This window comes from Erinaceus europaeus, chromosome 10, assembly GCF_950295315.1.
Source record: "Erinaceus europaeus chromosome 10, mEriEur2.1, whole genome shotgun sequence".
NCBI classification, from domain to species: domain Eukaryota; kingdom Metazoa; phylum Chordata; class Mammalia; order Eulipotyphla; family Erinaceidae; genus Erinaceus; species Erinaceus europaeus.
Window position 1 is genome coordinate 85322168 of NC_080171.1, and position 24909 is coordinate 85347076.

Here is a 24909-nt window from a genome sequence, read left to right on the forward strand (position 1 = left end):
ATGAAAAAATCAAGGGGTAGTGTAAAAAGGGATAGCAGTATATAATACAACACTTAACTACATATTAATAAATGAGGAAGTCACACATAGAACACTAATTCGGACAGGTTGTGAACCAAGGTTGTAATCCATCAAGGTCTAGTCATTCAGTTAAAAACACAAACATACATACATTCATGCATGCATACACACATACACACACACACATAAAAGTATCTGGATGGCAGTGCAATCATTAACTACAAGTTACCATGCTTAAGCACCCAGGTTTGAGCTTCTGGTCCCCAGCTGCAAAGGAGAAGCTTCAGTAGAGATGAAGCAGCACAGTAGATGTCTCTCTCTATGTCTGATTCTTATTCACCAAATTTTTCTCTGTCTCTGTCCTAATAGTAATATAAAAGTGTAAAATGCATACATGAAAATAAGAGTTGTTTTCAGGACAGATGGGACAAAATAACAACTGCATATTCAATGAGAAGATCAGTAAAAGCCTTTGCCAGTTGTTACCAAAGCATCTATGGAGAGAGATACAAAATAAATAAATACATACATACATAAAACATGAGGAACTGTGAGGCTCCAGTTTTGGTGTCCCCTCTTACTGCCTACCACAAGGAAAATAAAGCTTGGTTTCCCAAATATTTGTTGACTCTTAAAAATCCTAAGGGACACAGGCCCTTTGGAATATAACTAAAATATGCCTACAGCTATCTACAAAATGGAACCCCCCCCCCCAACTCCCCAACTCTTCATCTGCACTATTCCAGCCTTTAGGTTCATGATTGGTCAACAATTTGTTTGGCTTTGTATGTTAACTCTATTTTAAGCCACCAGGTTCCAGATGCTAGCAAGATGCCAACCAGACTTCCCTGGACAGACAACCCCACCAATATGTCCTGGAGCTCTGCTTCCCCAGAACCCCGCCCCACTAGGGAAAGAGAGAGAGAGACAGGCTGGGAGTATGGATCGTCCTGTCAATGTCCATGTTCAGAGGGGAAGCAATAACAGAAGCCAGACCTTCCACATTCTTTATTCCACGATGACCTTGGGTCCATACTCCCAGAGGATTAAAGAATAGGAAAGTTATCAAGGGAGGGGATGGGTTAGGGAGTTCTGATAGTGAGAATTGTATGGAGTTGTACCCCTCTTATCTTATGGTTTTTTCAGTGTTTCCTTTTAATAAAAATAATTTAAAAAAAATTTTTTAACCCTAAGGGACAACTAGTTCCCCGACATTAACAAAATTTAAACAGCATTCATACAGCATTTTTACAATTTTCAAAGTGTTATATTCAAAAGCATAGTTTGTCTTCAAACTGAATTTATGAAAGAGAGATTACTTTTTTAAAGGTGAGGAAGTAGAGGGCTAGTGAAGCAAACTGACTCACTTAGGTAGCATAAAATGTTGGGCTCAGTGGGGGCTTGTCACTAAACTCACATGTTCTGATCAGTCATGGGAGAGGCAACAAACTTTCAAGTTTAGGAATATTCAAAATTGTCATGTACAATAACTTAGAAGTTGTTGGAAGAAATGTAGTTCTGGAATTCTTAACTCCTATAAAATAAATTGGTAGTTATGCTCTAACCTTTATTGGAAAAATAAGGGGGGATTTTGTGAGATATAATTTGTATAGTTTGACAGAAGAATGTATTTATTTCTTAAATTCAACCTAAGGACTTATCAGATGACTTGGAGTAGAAGAAGTGAGAGAAATTTGCTTAGATACAATCTACCTACCCATGGCATTGGGTACTAACCTGCCCCCCTCCGTCCCCTTTTCCAAATTTGTCTTTGGAAACACATTTGGGATAAAAGGGTCTTTTCATTTTGTATCTGAAGAAATAAGTTCAAGTATCCTTGGTGTGAGACTTTATGGTGATTTCTTCCTAAATCAAGATCTCAATCTGATATGTCTAGTTTTCAGAATAATGGTTTAATTCCTATATAGCACATTCAGCCTTTTTCTAGAGGGCACCCATCTTTCTGAGACATTCGCTCACTCTATGAACCTGTACGCTTTTACCAACAAATATTCCCCCACTTTTTTTTCACTGTCTCTAAGGCATGCAGGAATGACCCCAGCTCTCAGGGAGGTTTTGGAGAAACTCTGAGGATTAGCTAAATCTGGGTAGGTAAGTAGTATATGAATGTGGATTTCATCTTAGACTTTCAGTATGCTATTTTACACAAGCTTCACATAGTACATTTATAACAGATCATTACTTAAACCAGTAATTAATTTGTAATCTATCACAGCTAATTTATTTTGACTTATTAAACACTTTCAGGGGGAAAATAATAAGAGAACTGTTTTTGCCATAAGGGGGAGCTTTTGAGTTCTATAAAGAGGGGGAATAAAAGAACAAAAATATATATATTTCCCAGTTCAAGGAGACCTACAAAGCAACAAATAGTCACATTCCTTCCTGTTATTTGAACAATATCAGTTTGCTTAAATTCCCAAGATTGAAAAAAGAGAGGAAAAAGGCAAATTATTGTTTTTCATTCACTGATTTATATAAAACTAAAATAAAAACTAATAACTAAGAGGATTTTTGAGTATTCAAGAGTTTTCAGAATCTAGTTGTGCTTGACTACAGTTTCTGAATGGCAAACGCCTCATAAAATACCTTTCCTTTGGTTTCTTCTGATAATTCTGGGAGGACTTTGGAGTCAGTGTTTGAAGTAGAAGAAGACAGCAGCATCAGAGACTCAGGAGAGAAAAAGGATGTTCATCATTGCATAACTTGAAGTAAATTCTAAGAGAGAAAAGGAGGGAGAGAGGAAAGGATGGGGAATTCAAGAAAAAGGGGGAGGGAAGGAGGAGTAAGAGAGAAAGGAAAGGAGGGGTGAAAGAGAACATTAAGAAAATCTGAGAATCAAGTTTCAAGACTTTATGTGCTATAGAAGGATGAGGTTTACCAGCTAAGTGCAAAGGGCTCCTGAGAAAAGAGAATTTTCTCCCGCCAGGAGGAAATAATAATAATAATAATAATAATAATAATAATAATAATAATAATAATATAGGGGCGGAGGGGGCTGAGAAGGGAGTAAGGCAAGCGAAACAAAACAAAAACAAGAGCAGAGCATGTGTTTTGAAAAGGAATGAGGAGAGCAAGCAAGGAGGACCATAAGGGGGTGTGTACAAAATTTCATTAAATTGTTACTTTAAGATTGTCCTCTAAAGAAGAAAGAAAGAAGGAAAGAAGGAAAGAAGGAAGGAAGGAAGGAAGGAAGGAAGGAAGGAAGGAAGGAAGGAAGAGGAAGGAAGGAAGGAAGGATGGAAGGAAGGAAGGAAGGAAGGAAGGAAGGAAGGAAGGAAGGAAGGAAGGAAGGAAGGAAGGGAGGAAGAAAGAGAGGAGGGGTGGAGAAGCTGAGCGAAGGAAGCACACGGGAAAGTGGAGGAAGGCAGTGTAGCTCAGCCCATCCAAACTGATTGATTAGTCATGATCCCCGCAGTTTTAACAGGGACTCATTCAATTGGGAAGGTGGAGCGCTCGGGAGCAGATTAGCATACGCTTGTTTACTCATCTTCTGAGGGATTTTTCCCCCCTCTTTCCTTTCATTTTGTGAAGAAGGAGGGAGGGGAGGGGGAACTGGGGGGGGAGGAGGGGGCTGTGGCTTGTGTTATAAAGGACGCAAAAAATAAATAAATTAGAGCATCTTGGGGGGGGGAGGGAATTCAGCAGATCAGTGTCTTAGTGGAGCTTTTTTTTTTTTAAGAGCAAGAAATAATACAAAATAAAATAAAAATAAAACAAGGAGGGAGGAAGACAACCAGCTGTTGGGGGGGGGGTGGCGAAATAAGGCAGATAAAGGAGCGGGGAGAGAAATTAATTGCCAACCAAGAGGAAGGAGTTGGGTTGTATTTTTCAAAGGTGGGGGGAGTGGAGCACACACCTTGAGGAGGAAAGCAAGAAAGAAAAGAAAAAAGCAAGTGGAAGGGGGGCTCGCCCAAGAAGGGTGAAGAAGCGGAGAAAGTCGAGGCGCGGAGGCTCCCAAAGCTGGCAGCTCCGGGCGGCGGTGCAGGGGCGAAGGGGGGGCGGGGGGGACCGTCGGACATGCGGCTCTGGAGTTGGGTGCTGCGCCTGGGGCTGCTGAGCGCCGCGCTGGGCTGCGGGCTGGCCGAGCGCCCCCGCCGGGCCCGAAGAGACCCGCGGGCCGGCCGCCCCCTGCGCCCCGCCGCCGGTCCGGCCACCTGCGCCACCCGGGCGGCCCGTGGCCGCCGCGCCTCACCGCCGCCGCCGCCGGGCGGTGCCTGGGAAGCCGTGCGCGTCCCCCGGCGGCGGCAGCAGCGGGAGGCGAGGGGCGCCGCGGAGAAGCCCAGCCCCGCGAGCCGGGCGCTCTATTTCAGCGGGCGAGGCGAGCAGCTGCGCCTCCGGGCCGACCTCGAGCTGCCCCGGGACGCGTTCACGCTGCAAGTGTGGTTGCGAGCGGAGGGGGGCCAGAGGTCTCCAGCGGTGATCACAGGTAGGCGAGGGCGCCCAGTTGGGCACCGGTGCCTGGGCATAGGTGGAGGGAGGGTAGGGGGCTTGCGAGGGCATCCTTGCGGGAGCCGCCCTGCTGGCTGTGCGGAGGCATCTGGCAAGAGCCGCTAGCCTCACTTTGCTCAGTCTGCGGAATGGGCGCGCTGGGAAGGGGGCGTCGCTTAGCTCCCCAGGTAGGAGTGCAGGGAGTGCTCCTGGTGCCCCTCTACCACAGTCCGCCAGAGAGGGTCCCCAGGGAGACTGGAGCACTGAAACAGTGTTTGAGATGATCCAAGGCACTGTTACCCTTTGGGATGGAGGGGAGGATAATCCAATTGGGGTGCATGCATGCAAAAAAAAAATCGGGGAACTCCTGCTTTCTTTGAACTCCCCCCTTCACCTGGCCCCTTTACCTTTACCTTAAGCTTTTAAAAACTATGTTGTTGTGATCACCATGATTTAGAAGTCTTGGAAGTGTCCCCCATAGTTTTCTTCCGCTTGATGTTTGCCTCTGGGATTCACTCCTTCCACACATCCTCTAGCACCCCAAACACACACACCCTCTCATGTCCTCTCTTTTAAAGTCCGTTCCCTGTCACTGAGGTTGGTATTTAGTTAAAGAACTTCCTAATTCCCTACCGGTCCACACCTAACTCTCTGATGTGAAATGGGGCGCGTTTCTCATTTGGGACTTTTATGAGCCTGTAATGAATATGAGTTCTCCCTCTTCACCCTCCCTCCCTCCTCTCTCTGGTACATTGCGAAGCTCATAGTGAAACCAGACACTTTGACAGGGTTACAAACGTTAGAAATGCGCCAGCATCTCCCCCCACACACACACAATGTAACCCCCCCAAAGAATCTTTGGCAATGCCTTTAATAAAAATGAGGGGTAGGGGGTGGCGCTGAAGGAGAGAGGGAAACGTTGTCTCTTGTACTGAGAGATTCCCTTTATGCATAAACAACCATGCCATGCCCTAGGACTTCTTAAAGTGAAAGGAGGGGTTCCCCCTTCGCAACAGCCCGGAAAGGAGTGGAGACGTTTTGGGATTCCACCCACTTACACACTTTCTTAGAAGGGAAAGCTCTGAGTTCTTCTGGCAGTTCTGCTTCTTTCTGTTTTGGCGTGCACGTTCTCAAACGCATTCATTCTGGTCTCTGTTCATTAATTCCATTTCGGGGGGGGGGGGGCGCCCAAGCTCTGCAGCTACGCCAAGAATATGCCCTCAATGCTCCCTCTTTTCCGCTCTCAACTACCAAACCTACAGCTAGAAAGTGACTTTCCCTCCACGTATGACGTCATCGCACGCTATTTTTTCTCTCCCCTTCCCCCAAGAAGTGCGTGGGTGGGGGTGGGGGCTGAACTCATTCACTTTTAGCCCCCAAGTTTTGGTTCCCCAGAGAGGGGTATGATATTGACTAGAGAAGAGATGTTATTTTTTATAGTAATGACGTAATTGGATGGTAAAATGGTGCTCATTCAAGGCTGCGGTAATGTTTACTTCTCTTTCGGAACATATGACAAGCTCAGAGCCTGCTGCGTGGAGATAGTTAAAAAAAAAAAAAAAACTGAGTAGATCAGATATTTCCTCGTCTTTACCTGTCAGCTATGACTGGAAAGGTTTCCTCTCTGGAGAGGAAAGCCCAGGATTATTTAGTATACTCAGTGAGAAAAGTAGTAAATGCGTTTTAGAAATATATAAACGTAACACCTAGTATTCCAGCAGTCTGCTTTATAACGGTCTGTAATTCTACAAGGAGCCTCTCTCCACACACCTTTATCTTGATTAATTCACTTTCTCACAGAAAGACTGTGCAGTAGAATACTTTAATTGGATGTGGGATGTTGGGTTATTATTGCCTGTATAAAATGCCTGGCCCTTTTTATGTGTGGAAATAACATTGCCTTCCAAATGAGAAAAAAAAAAGAGAAAGAGAAAAATAAATAGAAAAATAAAGGAAAGGCACGGCTATGTGTAGCACCAGAAAGTCGGGAGCTTTTCTCCAGAGGATTCTGGTGGATTTTTTTTTTCCTCCCCTAGTTGAGTCTGAGCCAGATTTGGCGGTGTGTAAACACCTGGCCCTGTGCCAGAAAAGACTCATTCTGAGTATCCTCCACATGGTCAGACTGTTGGACTAAAAAGAACCTGCTTCTCCTTGAATTAAAAAGCAAACAAACAGAGGTTCTTTGCAAAAGCTTTTTTTTTTTTTTTTTCCAGTTTCTACTTCCATGTATAAGTTCGGGCACAGAGCAGAGGTGGGCAGCCCCAGGATGTGGATGCCAACCAAATCTTCCCTCCTGGTGTGACCTCAGGTGCCCAGTTTGTCATTTGACATGTCCTGGGTCTTTCTTCCTGGGCACAGCCACTTTCCTAGGAATCCCTGGTCACCTATCTGAGTGAGCAGGCATTGCTCAGCAGGGACTGTACTGCTATTACATCACTCTTTGCTGCAGAATTCAATTGGGTTTAGTAAAGGTCTAATTTTATGGTGCTGCTAACAGGGTCTTAAGTGGCCTTGCTGCTCCTGGTAGGCAGGCTGTGCTCCCAGATCCGTCTGGGATGCTATTTCTGCCCTGGTTCAAACTTCTCTGACACTGGTTCAGAGAAGAGAGGAGTGAAGGAGCACTTTGCTTTTGAAACACAGACAGACAGACATGCCTTTTATTTTCTCAAAAGGATCATAGAAAGAATACTATTAAACCAAACAGACAAACAAGCAGAAAAAAAAGAGGCAAGATTTTGCAGACAAAGTTATAGAGTGTGTGCAGGCTTCTTCAGGCCCTGCCAGGAATGGGTGGGTGGTCTTTAGACCTGAAAAATCTGTGAAAAGCATCCCTGGAGGTTACTCAGGCCAGTTTTCTTTTTGACTGAATAGGGAAACATACACAGAGAGGGGACAGTTGTGCACTGGATGACATGTTTCCTCAATAGTGGGAAAGGAGGATTTAAACTCTGGCATCCCCCACTTCCAAGCCTTAACCCCTACACCATGGAAGGAACATGTATAATAAAGGCCATCACCTCTCACCCTTCACAGACCCACCACTCAGGCTCAGCCTTCAGCCTTCCTGCATGGCAATTTGGGTTCCCTTTCAATTTGGAGAGTAGGGGAGCTTTCTGACACATCTCTTTGCTTTTGTACCCACCCAGCCAGGATCTAGACTCCTGCCCCTCTTCCTGGGCCACTCTCCCCTCCCTCACTCCTCTCATTCTGGTAGAGAGAAAAAAAAAAGAAAAAGAAAAAGAAAAAGAAAAACAACAGACTCAATTTGCTCCATGGAGCAGAGGCCCTGAGCAGCAGTTCATCTTGTTAAAGTTTCTCCTGACCTGCTAGATGAGTGAAATGTAGACCTCACAAATATAGCCCTTCTCCCACCTCCTCCCTCACCCCAGAGAGATCCAGAATCTTTGCTCACAGAGAAGAAAGAGAATTTACCTGAAACCCATACAGCACCTCTGTTTCTCCCCATTCTAAATGTTAGCTTCTTGAGTTCTCTGGCTGCTCAGAAAGTTTTTTTTTTCCGTTTCCCCTCTACTTCCTGCTGTCCACCCAACCCTCAACAAATCTGTGTTTTCCCAATTTCACTACTGTTGTATCAAGAAAGACTAACTTTCGATAATCTGGTAGCTTGATATAGCTGCTCCCCATATGGTCTCAGCGAAGTCCTAAAAGATTAGTGTTTAGAAACCAGTTTCATCAGCCAAGTTACCTGCCCCTAAATGACTATGATCTAGGGCAAGCTGATTGACTTCTCTAGACTTTAGCTTCCTCATGCATAAGGTAAGGATACCAGGAAAGCCCATTTCATCCAGTGATCTCATATGTAGAAAATGCTTAGAACTGCACTTGGTATATAATGATTCACTAAAGCTTCCTCTAATTGATGGACATGATATTCCGAAGATGGATATATTTGCATATATATATATATATATATATATATATATATATATATATATGGAGAGAGAGAGAGAGAGGAAGTGATGCAGAAAGAGGAAATAGAAAGGAAGTGACACATGCAGCACTACTTGTTCACACTTGTAAAACTTTCCCCTTGCAGGTGGGGACTAGGCACTGGGGGGCTTTAACCCAGGTCTTTTTGCACTGTAATGTATGTGCTTAACTTAGTGTGCTACCATCTGATCCCTTGAAGCTTTTGCTTTATCAATGGAAGATGTTTAAAGGCAGAAAGGAAACCAACTCCTCATTGCCTGGGCACCTCCAAAGTACCCCAAGGTACCCAGTCACTTGTCTCTGATTCTGAGTTTCTCCTGTAAATGAAGTGGGTATCATCCCCTGGATTTTCAAATGAAAACGTGCAAGTTCAGAAATTCGAAGTGATGTCATCCAAAGTCCTGCAGGCTCCAATGTCTGTTTCCTTTTCAAGTATTTCAGAGAACCAAAGAGATAGTTCTTATTCTCTTCTTTAGTCCTTCTGAAGACATTTTCATTTCTTTCTGAACCTCTATGTGCTGACTATACAACAATAGATTGAAGAGTTAAAAAAAAAAAAGTACACACTCAGCAGATCTAACCCAGCAATCCATTTTTCTGTTTATGCCAAATTATCAAATAGAGCAGACTTGGAATTTCTGATCAAGAAGGTTGGTTTCTCTATTTTCTGGCTTCCTCATCTGCAAGATGGGCATAATGATATCCAGGTAGTTCAATGGAATAAGTATGCAGGACGTACTTGACATAGTGTCAGATCCTCATATCTGGAGCTCAGTCAGGGGTAGCTAGATCTAGTGAATAATCATGTTCTCATTTTCTGTTTGCTAACTTGGCCTTCAGTACCTGGAGTCTGTGAACTGTCAGTACTTAATTTCATGATTTACTGGTAGAGTGAATGTATTTAGAGTTCATAGTGTATCTTGGGGACCACTAGACCCTCTCAAATCCCTTCCTTATTGTTCAGTTTCTTACTCTGTTGTGACCTAGTAGATGACCCCTTGGTAAGAGCCAGAGGAAGTACAAATCCATTGAATTAGCAAAGAAGGGGAGCATGCACCCTCAGGAAAAGAAGCCAGATGGGGGTCGGGCTGTGGCGCAGTGGGTTAAGCGCATGTGGCGCAAAGCGCAGGGGCCAGCATAAGGATTCCGGTTCGAGCCCCTGGCTCCCCACCTGCAGGGGAGTCGCTTCACAGGCGGTGAAGCAGGTCTGCAGGTTCTATCTTTGTCTCCCCCTCTCTGTCTTCCCCACCTCTCTCCATTTCTCTCTGTCCTATCCAACAACGAACAACATCAACAATGGCAATAATAATAACCACAACGAGGCTACAACAACAAGGGCAACACAAAAAAAGGGGGGGGATGGCCTCCAGGAGCGGTGGATTCATGGTGCAGGCACCGAGCCCAGCAATAACCCTGGAGGGAAAAAAAAAAGCCAGATAGTCCTCACAGTGGGGTATAGAACACATGCTTCTCTTTTGCTTTTATGTGTGCTGGGATCGAATCTAGGATATCATATATGCGCTTTGCCACCAAGCCACCTTTTGACCCAATCTTTTCCTTTATATTTCTATTTTTTAAGTATTTATTTATTATTTATTCCCTTTTGTTGCCCTTGTTGTTTTATTATTGTAGTTACGACTGATGTTGTTGTTGTTGGATAGGACAGAGAAATGGAGAGAAGAGGGGAAGACAGAGAGGGGGAGAGAAAGATAGAAACCTGCAGACTTGCTTCACCACTTGTGAAGGGACTCCCCAGCAGGAGGGGGAGCCTGGGCCTCCAACTGGGATCCTTACAGGGGTCCTTGGACTTTGAGCCAAGTGTGTTTAGCTTAATCCGCTGAGCTATGGCCCAGGACTCCCTTTCTTTATATTTCTATGGGAGTGTGTGTGGGTAGGATGCATTTGTTAGAGGATGGAGCTTTCACCATCCCTAGAGTTCTACTTGTCGCTGTTTTTGGTGCTCTCATGTCGTACCAGAGATTGAACCTGTGGCCACATATATTGAAGATATTTGCTCTGCCCAGCCTATAATGATCTTATTACTCTTTTTCCAGAAGCCCTCCAAGTTCCATCTTCCCAAGCAACCATTCACATAGACAGATAGGATATTGAAGACAATGTCATCTTTACCTCTTACTATAGAGGAAAGAAATATACCTCAATGATGCTCGAACGAGCAAGGACTGGATTTCACAACTTGTTTGCAGATTTGTTAGGGAAAGTGAGGAGCAGGGTTACAGAGCAACTCAGAGTTAAAGTGTATTCATAAACTGCCTTCCCACAAAGGGGCTTAGGAGATCATTTGGTCCAGTAATTCCTCTCCCTGGCAACACTGGGAATCAATCTACTTTTAAAATACCCTCAATTCCAAGCTACATCTCAGAGACTCCAATGTCATGAGTCTATGAGTTGATGTGGACACTGGTGTTTGTTTTCTTTTGTTTTAATATTTTATTTACTTATTTTTGTTTTTGTTTATTTTAATAAGAGACATAGAGGGAGAGATTAAGTACTGGTCAGCTCTGGTTTATGGTGCTGAAGCTGGGAATTGAACCCTGGAGCTTGGTGCCTCAGGAATGAAAGTCTTTTGCATAACCATGATGCTGCCTCTGTGCTCAACACTGGTGTTTCTCAAAGACATTACGTGACATAAAAGGAGAAGTAGGTGAAATCACTGATTCAGATTGTCTCCCAGTTTTGCAGGTAGAGAAACTGAAACCCAGACAGAAATAACATTCTTTCTGCTATGTTGGTGGGTAAGTAATTGAGTCTTCAGGGAAATTCAAATGTCTCGAATTCTAAGTTGAGGTGGCTAAGCGGTAGAGTATATCCCTTGTATAACTGGGGGTCTGGGCTCCATCACCAGAGGTGAAGTTTTTACTTTATAGGTATAATACAACAATGAATAAGGTAAAACTCCTCCTCCATTCTCAGTTATCCTAATGGACCTAAGTCCTAGGTGTCCTAGACTCTGACATTACATTTTTTTCTAGTATCAATCTTATGTATCAATGGTAGCTCTTGAAGACATGGCGACTTCTATAGGGGGTTAACACATTGGATTTTATGTAGCTAATTTCTCTGAGTTCTTATGAAAAGAGCCTGTCTGGATAGGGAATAAGTTGCTCAGCTTTGAGGCATTTTCCAGTTAATTCTGGGGAATCCTTCAGGAAGGGGGTATGGTCTTATTATTTCAAAGCACCCTGACCTTGATATCACTCTCCTACCTTCACTGGCTATAGGTATGTCAGATGAGGAAGGAGAAAGTACCCCTCTAAGGCAACTTGTGTCATGCCAGCATTTGACCAGGGACTCCAGAAAGCAGCAGACTCCCTTTCTTCATTCATTAACTATTCCTTTCAATGGGATGTTATTTCCTTTATTCTAGAGTCCTGTTATCTCTCTTGTTGCCCTTGGGGCTCTGCATCATGCCCTAATATACTTCCTGGAAATGTTCAATTGAAAACTGACTTGTGGGTCTTGACCCTTGGGCTTTTTGAAGCTCTAAAACCGGGATCCAAGAGCTATGAATTCAAGTCCTGGGTGGCTTCCTATAATCTGTGTGGCATAGGACCTCTGTATTCACCACAGAAACCACAGAAGAGAGGGCTCTCAAATGTCCAATTTTAAAAAATGTTTTAAAATACATACTTTATTTACTTACTTGACAGAGAAAAATCAATAGGGAAGGGAAAGATAGGGAGAAAGAGAGAGAGACCTGCAACATTACTTCATGTGAACTTTCTTTCTTCCAGGTCTCTACAAGGGGCTTGAACTTGGATCAGTGTACATTTAACATATGTGTATATTCCAGTTGTGCCACCATCCAGCTCCTTTACAACATTTTAATGTGAAAATCTTTAATTACATACGGGCAGGGTTGTATTCAACATCCTGATTTCCTGGTCCAGGATCTGATGGATTTAGTAGCAGCAGAAGCTGCTAGATCAGAGCCCAGTCCACATGCTAACTATAGTAGGAAAATTAAAAAAAAAAAAAAATGAAAAACTCGAGGGATTTGTGGAATTCAAGGTCACTTCTGGAAAAGTGACTTTATGGTCATGTTCACACTGCAAATTATAAACCATGATGGGATTAACAACTCTTTTGATATTTGTGAACACATAGAGTTATTTGTTCTTGGGAAGTCTTGAACTTGTGGACCCGCCTACCATATATTAGCTGTATGATCTTGACAACCTAATCACATCAGTCTAGACCTCAGTGATCTCAAGATGAGAAAATAGGTGTAGTAATAGAATAGGGTCTTCCAGTTTGTGCCCCATAATCAGAAATTCTCTGTTAGTACATTAAAAGGGAGTTCTCTCTTTCCCCTCAAGTTTCAAGTTTCTCAGTTACAGAATTTGAATGTACATAGGTTGGAATTAAGGAATTATTGTTCATTTTTTTATGTGTATGGTTGTCTTGTACTTTTAAATATTTTAATCTGTGAGGAGCACATATTGAAATATTCATGAGTAACAGACATTATGTCTGTTTTTGTTTCTTTAAAAACAAGGTTCTAGGGTCCACAGTGGTAAATGAAAGAAGATTGACTTATTTATTGTAATTGTTGAAGTCAGGTGACAGAAATGTTGGGCTTCAGTACATTTTTTTTTCTATCCCTCTGTGTGTAATAGAAGATTTCCACAATAGAAAGTTTTAAAAAATTAGAGTTTGAGAATCCCAGGAGTTTCAGTGTTAGGTTCCTATATGTTCTATGATCTGATAGATGTCTAAACATAGAGGCCACAACCTGGAGACAGTCAGGATCGCTTCTATTACCACACAGAGACGAATTGATGGCTAGGGCCAGACTAGATTTCAAACTCATCCATAGGGGCTCCGCTCACTCTTGAGTCAGTATGAAAACTCAGATAACTAATCATCCTGGGAGAACTTGAGGGGCTAGAACAAAATGAAAGGGAGACTTAAGAAAAGGAAGTGGAGCCCTGTTGTGCCATGAGAAGTTCTTAAATGAGATGGTTCTTTATCTCATGAAACTGTTGCACATAAGTTGTGAAATATTTGGCATCTTTGGTTCTATGGACATGAAGCCCCTAGGATCTGCTGGTCACTGTGACACTCTAAAGCAGATGCACATATATACAGTTATCCAAATTTCCACAACTTCCATCTCTCTTTTTCATGGCTCCTTACATTTCTCCTAGTTCAGTTGCCTCTGGGAACTTTCTGAGTTCTTCATACATTCTAAGAGAATGAATGATCTGTAGTTGCCCAGTTCAGAAAATGTTGACACCATCAGAAAACAGGGGAAAGGATCTAGTATTTACTGAGGAAGTATTTGGTACTGGTTGATCATAGGCATCAGGAGGCAGAAGGCCCAAGTGTTTCTCCCACCTGGTAGTTGCATGACCTTGACCAGGCTACTTAATGTCCCCAAGCTTCATTTTCCCATCCCTAGAATGTGAATAGTATTCACTCCTGCATCATAGAGTTGTCTTGAATATTAACTGAGCCTCCGTGTGGAAAATGCTTAGTAATGGAATCTAGACCATGGGTAAGCAGCAGTAAACGTTAACTCATATTGGTACTATGTTTTTCCAGCCTTTGCTACAGATTATTTCTGATTCTCTCTATAATTCTATTTCTTTTCATTTCCTTCATCAGAGTGAACTATTAGTTACCTTTTCTGTCTTCACTACTCAAAGAAAAAATATTACTGTTGTATTAGCATGAAACAAAAAATAAAATAATAAAAGATAAACAGAATAAATATATTATTGTTTGTATTACAAGCGCTACCTGTACTCTCTGTAGAAATCAGAGAAATACAGATAAAAAATGAAAGGAAACTGTAAGATTTTTTTCCTATCCCCTGCTCAGACATTCCACACAAACTTACCAAGTTCTTACTATGTTCCAAGTAGAGTTCAAAGATCTGAGAACAGAGAAATGAATAGCATAGGAAAATATCCTTTCCTTCATGGAGGTAATAATATGGGGGTGGAAATAGAGGGTGAATAATCATGTCTACCACATGTTTTCGTGCAAGTGTTTAAGAATAAAATAAGTTGATAAAGGATTTCTGGGAATGCTTGTGTGGGATGGGGGTTACAGAAGAAAAAAGATTTAAAGATCGTGTGAGGGGAAGTAGCAACAATAAATGATATGGAAAAGAAGTCTCTAAACACACCAGAGGCCAAGATAAAAAAGAAAAAGGTGTATGGAGAAGGAAGAGATATGGGCCATAAATTAGTGTATATCATTTCTAGTCCAATTCTGTCATTAGTTATCTGTGTGACTTTGGGCAAGTCACTTTCTCTCTTGGGGCCAATTTTTCTCTTTTAAACAGTGAGAGTAAGGTGGGGCTTATTTATCTTTGCCCTGGAGATACTTCTATCAGAGGACTCCTGGGATTATTTAATCATAATCAAGATCATCCTGAAACCAAATTGTAAAGTTGGCAATAGTTCCAGTTTTCTTCCCATTTTTTCTTGTTTGGTTTTTAGTGCCTTTTTCTCCACTAGGTGGTGCCTGTGTCTGTCCCCCTTAGGTGCCAACTACCCACACACTTTCTGTTTCCTCTTCCCTTGCACCATTCATTCATGTAAAAGAATATGGCATACCTTTATTGAAAGATATCATTGACTTAAGGCAACTTAGGATGTTACTTTTTCATAGGCATATATATATATATATATATATATATATTCAAAAAAAAGTTTGTATCTAAAACAGAATACCAGGAGTTAGCATTTCAGTCAAAGACTGACTGAAGACATTATTTGGGGAATATTGGTAATTCCCAATAGCTAGAAACCATTAATAATACAACTAATAATAGTTGGCATAAATGTCCAAGAAATCTCACTGAGTGACAATTTTCTTGGCTTATGCTTAGAGTACTTGCATTTACTATATAAAGACCATTCCAGAACATTTTCTGGACCTCAGAATAAGTTATTTTACTTTCCATTGCTACTTCTTGCTTTTAATTTACGAGATCATTTCATGAATTAAAATACTATTACTCTAGAGTGACCTATTTTGCTTCCAGAAACTCCCAGTACTGTTGGTGATGAAATATTTCTTGTTTACTATTATTCCCTATCTTGATCCCAACATACATACACCTCAAGACTACCACATTTACTTGGTCAGTTAGACTTTTCTTCAAACAAGGAAAACCATTCTTTTCTATTACTACATTCCCATAAACCAAAGACCTAGTATACTTGGAGGAGTAGAAATGACCTGCCTTTACCCCTGGGAGGAAGCTCCAGGTTGCAAGTCATTTGAAGAAAACAGACAGAAAATCTAGAAGTTACAAACTCACAGTTTGTTATCTAGATGCATGAGTAAGGAAGAGTATGAAATTAAGTGCAAGTCCTTGGTCTAACCTTTTGCTTTCAAAAAGCTGATAGCTAACTTGTAATTATCATCTTTGTAGTCAAGGAATTATTTCTTTATCTGTTCCATATCTATTTTTTCTTAATTCCTGATGCTTTATAAATGTGAAATATGACTGACCAGAATATAACCCAATTTGCCTTGTTGTATGTGGGTGGGGGAGAGGGTATTTCCCACAATAAATTCAGATATCATTTGGATACAAAGAATAATGAGAGAATAAAGATGCAATAACAGGTCAAATCAGAAACAAAATGACCTTCCTGTGAGAGATTCAAAGCATACCAACAGAAAAAAATAAGAAATAAATATACTCTGTATTCAGTTTTATGAAGTAACATTCATGTAAGTCCAAAGAACCAAGGTATATGAGAGTCAGAATGATGCATGGATAACCTTTATTTCTTAGATGAGAACCTGTGAGGAGAGTGGCCTAAGTTAGTTATATCAGCCGATATCTTGTCTTGTAACCCTTGTGCCAGGGCTAGCCTTATGTGTCTCTAGATACTGAATCTTTCTTTCCCCATATGTAGTTAGTTACTATCTTTCTGATAAGTATTATTTGTCTCCAAATTCTGCTGGATAGCCTCCATCCATTGGAAATGTCAGCATGAGTTTCAAATTAAATATGTCCAACTTTGAATTGACATTCCTCTAAAATGTCTGTGTCTTCATCCAGTATCTCTCACTCCAGCTCCTACCAGTCAATCAGTTATCAATTCTTATCTACCTTCTTCAATATTTTTATAGTCAAACTTCACTGTTAGCTTAGGACCTCTGTATCTCTCACTTTGACTATTTTTCTAATTTTATGAAATCCACTTCTGTGAACCTTAAAGCTAGCACCCCTTCATTTTATCCTATCATAATTACTCTTTAGTTCATATTTTTTTAAATGTTAATCTGGCTCCATTAGCTCTGGCTAAGGTGCCTTTAATAACACTGGAATTTTTGTGTGTATATTACTTACCCAAATACATCAAATGTTTTAATTAATTAATTAATTTTTACCAGAGCACTGCTCAGCTCTGCCATTTTATAGTAGTTCTGGGGGATTAAACCTGGGACTTTGGAGCCTCAGGCATGGGATTCTCTTTGCATAACCATTTTGCTATCCACTCCAACTATAAATGGTTTTTGTACCTTTTCTATTATGAGTACACTTTCTATATTTTATTTGATTATATTTCATATTAGTTAAATCTCCAGAAGCTTAAGACTCTGGAATATAATTATTTTTTTTTCACTATAGCCATAGTTCTCCACTACATCATTTGCATGATTGTGTCAAAAGTCTCAGAATTATTTATCATGATCCATTTTGTTATTATCTCAGCTTCACTGTTCAGGGATGGCTTTCATATAGAAAGAGGGAAACAGAAAGAGGAAGACCGAGAGACACTTGCATCAAAGCTTACTCCAGTGTGATTGTGCCTGAACTTAAAACTTCCATTTGGCAAAGCAAGCACACTAAGTAGGTGCTCTTGTTTTGCCGCCCCATTTAACTTTATATATATTTAGGGACATTTCAACCTTGTCACTGCGTAGTACAGTGTCTGACTTTTAAAGGAACTATATGCTTTTTTATGGTTTATATATTTTGTTATATTTTAATGATACATGCAGAGAGGAATAGGTACAAAGAGCACTACCCTTTGTAGTAGTAAATAGATATCAGAGCGTGACTCTAGTTTATAGTGGTGTGGGAGATTGAACCTGGGTCTCTGGAGCCTGTGTCAAAGTAGTTTTTTTTTTTTTCCACATAAGCATTGTACTATCTCCCCTACTTTTAATGTACTTTTATTTAGTGAATGCATGGTTAGATAAGAGAACTAACTAAATATCTAGTGGTTCTGGGAGAAAGAGCTCAGGAGCTTAGGCCCCTTGCATTATATAGCCAAAGCATAAGATCTAGCCATGCGTCATATTCAAAAACATTAAACAGTATTTACTTCCATTTCCCATTGAGCAGAGAAGTCAGGGGCTGGGGAGGAAGGGTCTAATGTTCCAAAACTCAAGGAGGTGAAGCAGTGCATTTCAATGCCTCCTCAACTCACATTTTGGTCTTTCTAATCCAAGCCTTGGTCTTTCTCTATTAGTCCCTTGCCTTTTTGCAAAGCATTTGCTTTGTGTGTGCACTGCACACATAATCCTAAGCTTTGCTTGCCTCTATCATTTGCTCCCTTACTCACCTATCTGGTTCTTACTAGGCCTTCAGTATCCTGGCAGTCATATGTGTTGCCTGGGTTTTTTTTCCACTTCCCTCATTTCCTTTATTTTTTCCTTTTTTTTTATTTTAATTTTTATTTATTTATTTTTTGTTGTTCTTATTGGATAGAGACAGAGAGAAACTGAGAAGGAATGGGGAGGTAGAGAGGGTGAGAGACACCTGTAGTTATGCTTAACCACTAATGAAACTTTCCTCCTGCAGGTGGGGGACCAGGGGCTTAAACCCAGGTCCTTGTGCATTGTAGTGTGTGTACTTAACCAGGTGTGTCACTACCTGGCCTTACTCCTTTCTTTTTTCTATCCATTCATGAACGTATCCTTCCAACCATTCATCCTTTTAATAGGTAGTTACTGAGAAGTCTTATGAGTTTGTGTATTAGACATTGAACTAGAAGACAGGGGTTAAAAAAAAAAGAACAAGGGAATGTTCCATCCCTTGAGGAACTCCCAGTGCTAGTGGCGGAAGCAGTCTGATAAACAGATACATGACATCATGGTAACTGCTATAGCAATGGAGTCCTGCAGAAGCTCAGAAGCAGAAATATTGTGTTATATGCCCATGTTTGTTTTAGAGGCTAGAAAGTGCTTAGAGAATTCAGAGAGGCAAGTGATTTCTTCCACCTAGGAGGGTTAAGGACTTATATATGAAGTAAATGGCATATTAATGTATATGGAATACACATATTCTCCTTGTCCTGCCTCTGGACATATTATGCATGTCATTGAAAATGCAGAGCCATAATTCAGATAAGGACAGTAAACACTTTTGATTCATGTCTTAGTTAAGGACACTTAACTAGAGTAGCTTTTAGGAATATGACACTAGGAAATGACTGGAAAATTCAATCTATCACATCTAAATCAAGTCCAGCAACCCCTAATATCTCTTGCTTCATGTGTGTTTATTAATCTGTTGTGACAAACATAACAAAAAGATTGACTTAGTCATTGTCAGTTCTCTCCTTTTGTCTCTAGGCTTCTTATGACAGAAATAATTTTTATTTGTATTTCTGCCTTGATTTCTACACCAGTCAGTGCCTAGTATTTGTTGTTGAATGAATGAATGAATGAATGAATGAATGAATGAATGAATGAACCCGAGATAGCTTACACATAAGGGGAAAATGGGGGTGACAGAAATAGGTGCTCTGAAGGGAAGGCTCTTTGAGAAATGATATTTTGAACTTTACAAAGTGCTAAATAGTGAAGACAAACATTTTAAATATCATTACCTATTTTAAATATCATTAGATATGCCCAGTGTCTCTCTCTGTTTCTCTGATGCTACCAGTTATTTATGCTTGTGTGTGTGCGTGTGCGTGTGCGTGTGTGTGTTTCCTAATCATTTTACCAACCCCCTCACTTTCTTCTGGGTAAGCTGCTGATTTTAAGTTCATTCCCCAGTGCTTTCTCTCAACTTCTCCAACCCCATCCCTGGAGAGAGCTCCTGAAGAACAGGGTGTAATCACGTGGGATGCACCTATGTACTCCTGCAACCCTCACCTATGCCTTGGAGATCTCCCTGAGGATATGAGAGAGAGCAAGGCTGATGGCAGGTATTGTGCCTATCAAGCTCAGTGAATTTTCCCAAGTTTTGTAAGACTTTGACAAATCTTTTGGGGGGAATCTGAATAAATATCTGACGTAAATTTATAGTATATGTTGGTTCAGTCTCCTCTGTCTATTCACAGGAAAATCTCTTGTCCAGCAGAAAAGCAAGAAAGTTGTGCCCAGACCCATCCCAAATTAGGACAGAGAAGGACTACAGTCCAGTTCTCTTGACCATTCTATGTTGACATATCATCTTGGTTTCTAACTCAGCTCTATTGAACTTGACCACAGATTTAAGATTCTGGAGTCCTTTTGGACAGACCTAAGTTACCCTTTAGCAGGTAGAAAATCTGGAGTTCATTTGGGGGAGGTTATTCGTTTAAAGCCTAATAGTGAGGAAGTGACTATAGTTGGTCTCCCCAAAACCCTGTGTGTTTCTATACTGTCAATAAATACATAGTATGTGACCCACACTTTAGAGATGTAGCTCTGAACAAGACAGAGCAGATCCCTACTGTCAGGGGCTTCAAGTTAATGTGAGGAGAGAAAAACAATTCATAAAGAAACTTTTGTAAGGGTTTTTATGATAATATTGTTAAGTGGTAAAAGTGGGTCTTGTGGAAATGACTAGAGTAGAAGGATTTTGGTTTAGGTGGTCAGACTGAGATTGAGTAACAATTGAGGTGAAACAAGTCTTATCTAATGGCAACTTCAGATTCTTGAAAACCAGTGTGAGACAGGAAGACAGTGTATATAAGAACTGAAGATTGCCAAGGTCATGGAATCTGGATTTCAATCTAGATGTAGTGAAAACCTAGTGAAGATGCTCAAACACGGAATTTTTATAGCATGCCATTTATATTTTTCAATCATTTCTCCAACTGCTATGGAGAGAATGAGTCATATGAGGCCAAAAGTGGCATCGCAATTTTGCTATTATCATCGTATGAACTCATTGTTGATGTTGCTATGGTAGTTATAGCTTACTGTTCTGGTTTCTATCATTACGATTAATTTCCTCACTGGTACCATTACCAATTAAAATGACTGAATTAGCACCAGTATTTAAGATCAGTAGTTGATTGATACTAGTTGGTTCTTGCAATTGATTTCAGGAGAACGTAAAAGGATTTATGAAGGCTTAAACATTTTCTATGAAAATGTGAGGTTGTTCACATTATTTCGCGGTGGAATTTCCAAAGTTTTCATCAGTTATTACAAATTATATTGCTTCCTCAAATGTTGTTTACTGTCTAAAAAGTAGGGGGCATGTAGGTAATTTCCTGAAGCCTGTCCTCCAGTTAAAATATCTAAATGCCGTTAAAGATCTTTGAAGATAAGAATATTGATGTTGAGAGTTGGGTGGTAGCCCAGCAGGTTAAGCACATATGGCGCAAAGCGCAAGGACCGGCATAAGGATCCCAGTTCGAGCCCCCGGCTCCCCACCTGCAGGGGAGTCGCTTCACAGGCGGTGAAGCAGGTGTGCAGGTGTCTGTCTTTCTCTCCCCCTCTCTGTCTTCCCCTCCTCTCTCCATTTCTCTCTGTCCTATCCAACAACGATGACGGCAACAATAATAACCACTACGATAAAACAAGGGCAACAAAGAGTATAAATAAATAAACTTTAAAAAAAAAAGAATATTGATGTTGAGTTGTTATCAGACTGAAGAATTGCACTTGCCCTCATCTGTACTTTTGTTGGAGTAAATAGAATTTGGTACTTTTTTTTTTCTCCTCTGAGAAGAAATTAGTTTATTTCTTAAAAATATAACATATAAGGGCCAGGCAGTGGTACACCTGGCTAAGTGCTCACATTATAATGCACAAGAACCCAGGTTTAAGCTGCTAGTCCCCAAAGCTTCAAGAATGATGAAGCAGGCCTAAAGGTGTCTCTCTGTCTCTCTCCTCTATTTCTTTCTTCCCTCTCAATTTCTCTGTCTCTTTAATAATAAATAAATATATTAAAATGTATAACATACAACTTTGTTTATTTAAACTCTGAGGTCTTCCTCTAAGTTTTATTTATTTATTTATTTAGCCTCTAGGGTTATCATTGGGGCTAAGTGCCGGCATTACAAATCCACTGCTCCTGGAACCATTTTTTCTTGGATAAGACAGAGAGAAATTGAGGGGGGGGGGGTAGACACCTTCAGACCTTCTTCACCACTTGTGAAGCTACCTCCCTTCAGGTGGGGAGCTGGGGGCTAGAACCAGGATCCTTATTTGGGTTCTTGTGCTTCATACTACATATGCTTAGCCTGATGGTCTACCACCTGGCCTCCGGTTTTTCTAAGTTTTGTAAAAAGGAAAATCCACTTCTAGGGTGGCTGAAAATGGATCTGACAATAATTATTCACTGTAGACTTTACTCATGAATCTGAGTCCAAACACCCCACTATACTACCATCCATTCATCCATCCATCCACCCACTATCTATTCATCCACCATTGCACCTTGCTACTTTTCTTTCAATCCATGTCTTCATGCATCTGCTTTCTTCCATTCATGTAATTTTTTACTTCTCTCAACTCAACCCTAGGACTGACATAAGAGTTAAGAGACTCTAAATATTGTTCGTATGCCATTGTGAGTTCTTTAAAAAGTTGCAGTGAATCCTTGAATTCTGCTACAGTGGGGCTTGGAAACCTCACTCCAAATGTTGAAAACTACATTCAAATAATAATGTTCTCCATATTTGTAAATATATATAATTATAAGCATTGCTAGGAGTTCTCTTGACTTGTGGTCTATACTGTTGGAGGACCCTTTGTCAGTACTAGTATTTTAGATTAATGACCCATAGGTAAGTGATAGGGACAAACCAATAGAGAATGTAAAGTAGAGGTAAAACTTTTGGGGAAAGGACAAACTTCATAAAGAGAGTAGAGAATGCAGATACCAATTACTTCATTTCTGTATCTTTGCCCACAATTCCAAACCTTTGTATTGTGATACTGAGTCTCAATCATCTATGTGTTCCCCTGGATGCATGATGTAGCAGGAAGCCCTCATAGCATGGGACTGTTTTGGTTTCTGAAGCATATTCAACATGTACCTATCATATATTCCCACTCTCCTTGTAAAACAAGCATTTTAATTTAATACAGTGAGGCCTTTGTATTCTCAACAATAAACATATGGTCTAAAGCTTGCAGATACAACCTGCCTTTTTCTTCAGTAACTACACACACACATACACACACACACACACACACACACACACACACACACAAAAAAAAAAAAAAAAAAAAAACTCTGCCCTTACAAAGCCTAGTGTCATAAGAAATATCTGTTTACAAATAAGGGGTCCAAGAGAATAGTGTCAATAGCTGAAATAAATCTCCAAAATCGTGTTCTCAATTCAGTCTTTGGAATCTCCAAACATATTGTTTCACTGGCTGCAGCTATTGCAGAAGGCGTCCTGCCTTCTCATCGTTCCATTTGTCTTCATGTCTGACTCCCTCTGTCTTCTTCCACTTATTCATTAAAATCATGAGAGCCCTAGCCTTGTAGATCTGGTCTGACTTGTAGGTCTGGCCTGGCCTCCACAGAGATTTGGGGAAAATATCTCTGACAGAGCTGCTGACAAGCAGCAAAACAAACACATTCAGCTAGTGATGGTATCTGAACCAGAGACTTACTGTAAAAAGGTTAGTAACTGGGTGAAAACAGCAGTCATGTGATGATCATGCAGGTCTAGGTCATTTTCTAGGACTATCGTCTAGGACTATCCTTTTCTGCCTGTCTCTTGAACTTGAATCTCTTATAGCATCCTGTTACACATAATAATAACCATTGATAAAATACTTATTATAATACTGCACATCAGGGGCTAGGTAGTGTCACACTTTATTGAGTACACACATTATCATGTACAAGGACTTGGGTTCAAGTCCTAAGCCCCCATTTACAGGGGTGAAACCTCATGAATGGTGAAGCAATGCTACAGGTGTCTCTCTCTCCCTCACTATCTCTCCACCCTCTCTCAATTTTTCTCTATTCTCTAAACAATAGTAAAAAATAAAATAATAACAAGAAAGAATTTATTTATGAAAATAATAATATTGCACATCAAATGTGTATCAGGTACTGTTTTGAGTACTTTGCATAAATCAACTCTTTAATATCTATAATGACATGCTGAAACAGACATTATATAAACCTAGGCTTCCAGATGAAAGACCTGAGGTGGCACAAGGTTAAGTGATGTGTCCAAGGTCATATAATAAGTGAGTTGTAAAACTAGACCCTAGTCCCCACATTCTTACCACTCTTCCATAAATAACTACCTAAAGATCAGTCCTGCATTTTTTAATTTTACATGCAACTTCCCTCTCAAACATTGTTCCCTAACATGACTTTCCCTAGTTTCTTATTAGATGTATTAACCTCAACATTATTCATTTATTTGGGATTGAATAATTATTTGTTATGAGAAATTTTCTGTGCACAGTGGGATGTTTAGCAGCATGCTTATCTGTATCCACTTTATGTTGTAGTGGGTCCTCTTTCCTAGTTGTAATGCTAAAAAAAATAAATGTCAGCAAAAGGCAGGCAAGATAGCTCAACTGAGAGTGTGCCTGCTCTGTCATACTTATAACCTAGGTTTGAGTTTGCCGCCCCCCCCAGCACTGGGGGAAGTTTCTGGTACTGTAGTGTCTTCTTTAATTCTGTCTCTGTCTCTTTCTGTCTCTTTCTCTCTTTCTAGCTGACAAAGTTGGCCTGGAGTGGTGATGTTCTGAAAATAGCAACAACAAAAATCACCTGAAAAAATATCTGCAGAGACATAATAAAATGTCTCCTTGCTCTAGGGTGGAAGGGTGGGGGTGGAAATGTGGACAGTGGAGAATAGATTATAAAAACTAGTAACTTACAAAGAATCTTCTGATTGGACTGAATTTTCTGTTGTTCCTAGAAGACATATTCTCACCTCTGCTTTTCATATTTGGTATCCCCTTTGACCTTGCAATATCCTTGGTCTCCTCCCTGTCAGTTTCTTCTATTCAAGAATCTTTGAGTTTCTCAATATTTTTCATAGCCAAAGAAAAAACATTAGCCTATCTGGGTGACTGATCTGCTTGTTTTTATAATTTTGCATTTAAAAATTGTCATTACTTGCTAACTTTCAATTTAAAATCGCCCAAAGACTCCACAGAAGTCTGAGTTAAAAGCTCAGTTCATTCTGTGCATTTGACAATAACTTACTGGGTCAACCATGTGTCAGGTCCCAAATTAAGAATTCTCAGAAGAAAATCAAAGGAAAAAAATACCTGTACCTCACAAGTTTATGTGGTAGACAACCAAAGCTGGAAATGAGCCTAGAGATTAGT

At 40.6% G+C, this 24909-nt stretch overlaps 1 protein-coding gene and 1 long non-coding RNA gene across 2 annotated transcripts in view; one reads left to right on the forward strand and one right to left on the reverse strand.

Moving 5' to 3' along the window:
* Positions 1-246: 246 nt before the first annotated feature.
* On the reverse strand, positions 247-2760 carry LOC132540762 (uncharacterized). The gene is made up of 2 exons (XR_009551906.1): positions 2632-2760; positions 247-378 (listed from the first exon to the last, which is right to left on the reverse strand). It is a non-coding gene; the product is annotated as an uncharacterized LOC132540762 (long non-coding RNA).
* Positions 2761-3690: 930 nt separating this feature from the next.
* PAPPA (pappalysin 1) overlaps positions 3691-24909 on the forward strand; it is a 304579-nt gene continuing 283360 nt past the window's right edge. Inside the window, exon 1 of the mRNA XM_007521940.3 lies at positions 3691-4471. Coding sequence (XP_007522002.2) covers positions 4063-4471 — 409 coding nt within the window. The 5' untranslated portion in view covers positions 3691-4062. The remainder of the gene's footprint in view (positions 4472-24909) is intronic.